Raw genomic sequence first — 7,162 nt, forward strand, 5'->3', positions numbered from 1 at the left:
GATCTTTCTGTTTGCCCTTGCCCTTGGCATCAGACTTCAGAGCAGAGGCAGAGGACAACAATTTAGACTTGTTGTTGGAGCTGGAAGGCTGCAACTTGTCAGTGGTGGACTTGGTGGTGTGCAAGATCTCTGCTTTATGCTCCCAGTAGTGTGCATTGATGGTCTGAGCAAGTTTGTGGAGTTGTGTGAGGGTAGAAGGTTTTCCTATGTGAGCAATCTCATCCTTGATGCAGTCTGGAAGTCTGCTATAAAAGCAGTGGCAGAGTGCACTGACACCATAGTCTTTGACCTGTGAAGCCCAGCAATTGAACTCCATGACACATTTGGTAATTTGAGAACAATCTTTCAGAGTGAGGTTTTCAAGTTGTTGGACAGCATCCACTATGGCATCATGCAGACCAAAATTAGTTGTGAGCTCTTGTAAGAACTTGTGATAGTTGTCCATCCAGAGTGGGCAGTCATAATTGTTGGGGTTTAGTAGGTCTGGCTTGAACCAAGCCAGAGCCATACCCTTAAGATAAGACTGAGCAAAGGTAACCTTCACTCTGTTGGAGCAGAATGCATGGGGGTGGTCTTGGAAGTTCAGCTTGCATTGTATGAGGAACTTGCAGAGTTTCTTAGGGTTGGAGCTGTTGAAAGTGTCAGGCTTGTGGACTTTGGTCTTTGGAGCAGAGTCCCCAGTGTGCAAACTAGACCATGCAAGTGCATGGACAGCTCTAGCAAGAGCTATGAGGGGATCCTCTGGCAGCTCAGCCAGGTCTTCAGGGATATCCCCATCACCACTGCCCCCACTGTCGGGATCACCATCAGGGTCATCAGGGTCAGGTCCATCATCTCAGTTATGAGGAGACAGAGTATGGAAAGTGGTTGGATGGAGGTCAGAGCAACCAGCTTGCAAAGTGCATTTGCCTACAGCATGAGAGCAGCATCAGGTGGAGAATGATTGGAACTGTTTGATGACAGAAGGGAGTCGACACAGATTAGCTAGTGCAACAGTGAGGTTCTCAGTGACCTCTCTCTGGGATTGAGCTCAAGTTCTCATAATGGTGTAAGTTTTTTGGAAGACAGAAAATGAGATCATACAAGTGCAAGTACAAATATACTGTCAAGTCTGGGCCTACTCTGACCAACTCTGATGCTGGACAAGGTCTGGGGAGAGGTTCAGAAGCAAGTCCGACAGAAAGAGCAGAACTCTGACTTGTGGAGTGTTGGCAAGAATGAAGTCCACTGAGGTAAGGGCAGAGCAAAGTGAGGGTGTCAGGTTTAGCTCATGCACTACCCCCTTGCATGATCTCAGCCCTCATATTTCAGAGGGGGAGTACAGACAGACAGTTGGAGGTAACTCTGACAGGCAGAAGATGGAGACAGAGGGAGTAGGAACTAAGTCAATATTCATACTGAAGAACAGCAGAGTATGGTACATGCTTTTATACTACCACAGAGGTACAGTAATTGGAATTGGAACTGACATACAGAGACTTGTAAAACTTCAAGTAAAATTTCCTAGATGATGAATGAAGGGTAGATGGAGGACATATGAACAGGTAACACAGAACAACCCAAAGAGGAAACAGTCCAGGCACTAGACCATGCAGTGCATGTGCTGTGGAGTCCCTGACCACATGCTGTCAGGGAGAAGTCCAAAGGGTAGTCACATGACTCCTCAGAGAATGGCCCATGCAGTCCAGTAGGAGGGCAGTACAAGTCTGACAGCAGTCAGAGTGGAGATGACTTGTAAACATCAGGGGGTAGGCAGAGTTGGTGTGGAGTGAGTGAATGACCAGCGGAAAGGGGTGCAGAGTGAGTGAGGACTTAGGATGAACACATGGTCATGACATCCCTTTCTGCTGCCTGAGAATGCCTTACATGGACTGTCCTTATGTAGATAGCTTGGATCTCCCTTTCTGCTGCCTAAGAATACCATACATGGACTCGTCCTTATGTTGCAAAAGGGGTGCATCTTGCTAGATGGGCCCATCATTTGTTGTGATGATATACATGATACTACTGAAGGGCCTGTCCTTATGTTGTGACACTATTAGATGATATTACTGATGGGCCCATCCATATGTTGCAACAATATAAACAATACTACTGAAGGGCCATCCTTATGTTGTGACACTATTAAACAGCATTACTGATGGGCCTGTCTTTATGTTTCGACAGGGTATATCTTACTGGGGCTGGGTCCACCCATATGTTGTGACAATATAAATAATACTACTGAATGGCCTGTCCATATGTTGTGACAATATAAATAATACTACTGAAGAGCCCATCCATATGTTGTGATGCTATACATGAGATTACTGATGGGCCCATCTTTATGTCTTGTCAGAGGTACATCTTACTGTGGATGGGCCCATCCATATGTTGCATAATACTACTGATGGGCCCAACCTTATGTTGTGACTCTATTAAATGATACTAGTGATGGGCCCGTCTTTATGTTTCAACAGCAGTACATCTTACTGTCGACAGGCCTGTCTATATGTTGTGACATTATGAAACAACATTACTGACAGGCCTGTCTTTATGTTGTGACAGGGGTATGGCTTATTATGAATGGGCCTGTCTAGATGTTGCAACACCATAAATGATATTACTCCCAGGCCTGTCCTTATGTTGTGACCCTCTCCATGTTATGATAGGCAGGCCCACCTTGATGTTGCAACAGGGGTGTAACCTACCAGGACAGGCCCATCCATGTCTTACAGCAACTAAGTTAAATGTTTCAACATCCTTACCCACTGTGGGCCCTCCTACATGTTGTTGTAATGCACTTACAGGCCTGTACATATGTTGCTCTCACTTTAGTCCCTCAGGCCTGTCCATGTGTACTGGCTAATTTATTTAGGTGGGCCCATCTTGGGGTCTATATAAGTGTTGGTGTTTTGGCACACAGGCTGCCCATGTGTTGTGACTAAATGTGACTATGCATGTGTTGATGACCATGAGATGCAGAATCCTTACACCAAAGTGCAATAAAGAAATATGCCACTTAAAGTGACAGTCACAGAGCTCATGGATAACATTAATTTACATGATGTACTTAAGCCCATGTCACCCATTTGAAGTCCAGAGCAGTGTAGGAATAGGTAATAGATAGTACATAGAAACAGTAAGTGTCAGTGATGGGCAAGTATTGTGCTTGACCCAAAAGGGAGGTTCTTGCTGGAGAAAAGAAGTGTAATAAAAGTGTGAAAATTGCGAACTAAAAGGAAAACTTAGCTCTGGGCTGCTGCCTGCTATACTAAACCTATTTCCAGTCCTCCTGGCCCTTTGGGTACTCCCCAAAGTAATAATTCTGACCTCAAAAACTTGCTGAAATGTGAGATGAAATCACCCTGCTACTGAGGGCCTCTGACATGGATTGCTTCTATGGTAAACTGAACTCATGCAAACACAGCACATGTGCTTAGTCAGCAATGCAGCTGCTCACCACCAAGTCCAGTGGTACAAACACAAAAACAAAAGCAAGAAACAAAACACAAGTCCCCCAACCCCTATTTTCTTCTGACCAAGATGACTTCTTGTAGGGAATTCGAACTCATTCCCTACATCCAAGGGGTGGTTTAGAACTCAACCATCCCTGGTTGCTCTCCTCCTCACACAGACACCCTCGTCCTTGCACTCGCCTCCCTCGACTTCGCCCCATATCCTCCTTCACTCTCTACCCTCATGCCCTTTGAACATGGCTCTTCGCCCCTCTAACCTTGCACTACTCGAACACAACCCCCCTTCTTCCCCAAGATCCACTCCTGACCTCACAGAACAACCCTCTCAACCCTCAAAACTCCTTGCCTCCAAACACAGCTCCTTCCACCCAGAACCACCACCTGGCCTCTCCAACATGCACCCTGCTTCTTGAACTCCTCGCCCTCCTCACAGACGACCCCTTCGACCCTCAATCACTCCACAGCCCCCAAGTTCCTTGAACTGAATGACCAGAGGTAACTCTGGGCATGCAAACAAGTGAGTAACAAATTGTTGGAACATAAAGTGCCACTGTTTGTTGGTACTTAGATGCGATGCTAGCGTGCTTACATAAGCACAAAAAGCGCACATACTTGTAGTATTCTCTACTAGTATTCCCTCAGTAGTTTGTTCACTACTGAGGGTAAGTCTGTTTATATTACAAGTATTCTACTATACTGACATCCTGTAGTAGCCTACAGGTACAGTAATACACTTAGTAGTTTGTTCACTACTGAGGTAGCCTACAGATATTTCTACACAAATCTAGTGCAGAATAGAGCTGCTGCTGCTCTTCGAGGTGCAGTCTTCAGCCCTCTATGAAGCATCTCAAATACACATATGTACCTAAAGAAAAAGACTCCCGAACAAGGAAAAACAACGAAACATGAAATTATACGTCGGGGTGAGTAGAATCACCCGAAGGCTGGCACAACTTGGTTGAGCGACATTGCGCGAACCAAAGCTCGAACTAAAGAAAAGACTATACACCAACATGCTCACCGGGACCTTCTCTATACCGTCCTCCTCATTCTTGTACTCTCAAATCTCTGCGCATGTGCACTCAATCCCTTGTACCTCATCAGGTGCTTCGTCTGGTGGCCAAAGCCCTTGCACTAAGTGTCACCGAGCGACCTCGAGTTGCCCATCTTCATTCACTACTTTTTCACTGCTAGAAATAAAGTATCTCAACGCAGCATATGTTCGAACTCTAACAAAACCTGTCACCTTAGATCTGTAGATTCTCGAACCTGCTTCGAAGATAGGTCTTCGACTCCGATGGGTGTAGGCACCAACTTCGTTCGCCATTGACCTCGAGAAGCTTTCACAGTCGAGGTTTGTCTCCACAATACAACAGCTATCTCCTTTCGCCAGTGAGTCTTCGTGCTTGGAGCTGTTGCGATCGAACGCTAAACTAAAGCCATCGCTCTCTTCGTAGTCTATCCTAGAACAGCAACCTCGTAAGTGAAACATCAAGAAGATGAGTAGAAACTTCAAGCGCTCGTGCTCCGCTTGCGAATCCATGTTGTCTTCTCCTTCAGTTGTCCGTGGTTGTGCACTGAACCGAGCTATAGTAGCTGCCATGAAACCGATTGAAGTAGCGAGTTGGAAGTGGTTCCACACTTCGTCACATATCTTAGCACTGTAGATTTGTAAGTAAATCGCCACGAAAACAAAAAAAACAAAAACAAGCGCTCGAGCTCGGTGCATGAACCCATGCTGCCTCGAACAGCGCTCGTACTCCTTTGTATATATCGAGTTTTCCTACAACAACACAGTAGTAAGTGAAACGGCAAAAGAGAACAAAGGAGCTGTTGAGCTCGGTGCGTGAATCTCCTATGGTTCTCCTCCATCGAATGACTTCTGTTGCTTCAAACGACCATTGACTGGTGGTGCACCGTAACACCATTGATTGGACTCCCATCGACTCCCGTGCTCGTTCGTACATACTCGGTATCTCTAAACTCAATAGACCTTGCTCGTATTCATCACATAGTCCTGTAATGTCCCAGAAATAAAATGCTTCTCCACTTGCGATGCAGAACACCTGTCCTTCGATTCGAAAATGGATGAAGGGGCGCTCGAGTTCATGTGGGTCGAATGAGGTGTTGAACGCAGATAGGATGGACCCAGCGTTGGGTGTGGGTGTGACATAGGGACCGAGTGGCTGTACGGAGCTGCATAACCTGCAGTGATACTTGGTTGCGGCATGTATGGGAGGGAGAGCACGGTGTGAGAATTCGGGGAGCTTTGCTGTCGCACTCTTGGGGTAAGGTTCAGGTTCGCTCGATGCAGTAGAGGAGTAAGAACGAGGATTATACGCGTCGAACGGCCTGTGTGAATAGGATGTTCATCTGTCGACCTTCACGACGTCAGTGCCATTAAATACGACACTTGCAGAACTCGTGTAGACGAGCCTGCAGACACCAGCTGCAATAGCTGCATCGATGACAGCTCGGGTGCCCTCGACGTTGACCTTGATGTAGATGGAGGGGTCTTTCGCGCCTCGCTGTAGTAAGGTAGCGTGTACGGTACACATAGCGCCCGACTTGTTCAATATATCCAGCGCGTCCCGATCATCTACAATGTCTCCCGAATAAAACGAGACATCATGATGTCTCTGCACAATATCCAGCATGGAGACGGGGTCTCCCTTCGCCAACTGTTTGATGATTCGTCGACCTATAAACTCACTTCGATCAGCAGTATGGTAAGCATCTTCTCCTTGAAGGGACGTGGTCGCAGGTCGTCCTGATCTGGACCTTCGTACTATAGGCATGTCGACACTCGAAGGTTCGTCGATACTCTGTAAAAATTCGCGTCCCCTAAAATGCGGTGGGTGTAAGCAAAACAGTCTAAGAAGATAACTAAAATTTGGGCTGTAGAGCCCACTCGGTGTGGTCTCGATACTCCTTGCATGTTGTGTATCCCGCCGCAACTTCAAATCTCGCCCTCGTGTTGCTATTCGTGCTAAGTCTTGTGTGCAAGTCCACCAAGTCGCTTCGAATTTGTTTCCGGAGGCATATCGTAGTCGTCGTACTTGTATCACTGTAAGTCGACACGCACTCTCTTCTAACCTGTCGTCTACTCTTTGTTCGTAGTCCATCGTAGACTCATGCACTGCGATTGCCATTCGACGTAGATATTTGTCTTCCTTGGTGGTCTCTGTCGTGCTCCGTTTCCTTCGGACGACTGTTCTTGCCTCGCGCAGCCTTCGATCTGCATTAATCGCTGTCATCGTCACCAGTAATCGCTGTAGCTTCTGTACAATATTCTGCAGAAGTTTGTATTCCCTAAACGCAGTAGCTGTAAGTAAAACGGCTTAAAGAAAAAGCTAAGACTTGGGCCTTCGAGCCCACTCAGCATGGCTTCGATGCTCCTCGCATCTCGTGCATCTGGCTGTGGCTTCGAAAGTCACTGTTGTAGATCAAACCATAGTCGTTGCGCTTGATTCGCTGTACCTCCATGCAACCCTTGTCCGTAGTTCATTGTGGATTCTTGAATAGCGATTGCGGTTCATCGTAGATATCTGACTTCACTAGAACAACAAGGATGTAAGTAGAACGTGCAGGAATCGAAGCAAACCACTGAGCCGTCAGGCTCAGTATCCACGCTCCTCGCGCTTTGTCTCCACAAGACAGCTGTTCCAGCCCGCATGGCTGTCACTCTGAGTCCAGTGCTGTCG

The 7,162-nt window shown here is 46.8% G+C and overlaps 1 protein-coding gene across 1 annotated transcript; it reads right to left on the minus strand.

Annotated features, from left to right (window-relative positions):
- Window positions 1-5,833: 5,833 nt before the first annotated feature.
- Window positions 5,834-6,205, minus strand: F5J12DRAFT_685154 (3-beta hydroxysteroid dehydrogenase/isomerase; the record flags this gene model as incomplete). The annotated part of the gene is made up of 1 exon (XM_051740299.1): window positions 5,834-6,205. A coding segment is annotated over one exon (372 nt), but the record flags the coding sequence as incomplete, so codon positions are not given.
- Window positions 6,206-7,162: the final 957 nt, after the last annotated feature.

The sequence above is a fragment of the Pisolithus orientalis genome, assembly GCF_024613125.1.
Source record: "Pisolithus orientalis strain OTSU chromosome Unknown F5J12scaffold_3, whole genome shotgun sequence".
NCBI classification, from domain to species: domain Eukaryota; kingdom Fungi; phylum Basidiomycota; class Agaricomycetes; order Boletales; family Pisolithaceae; genus Pisolithus; species Pisolithus orientalis.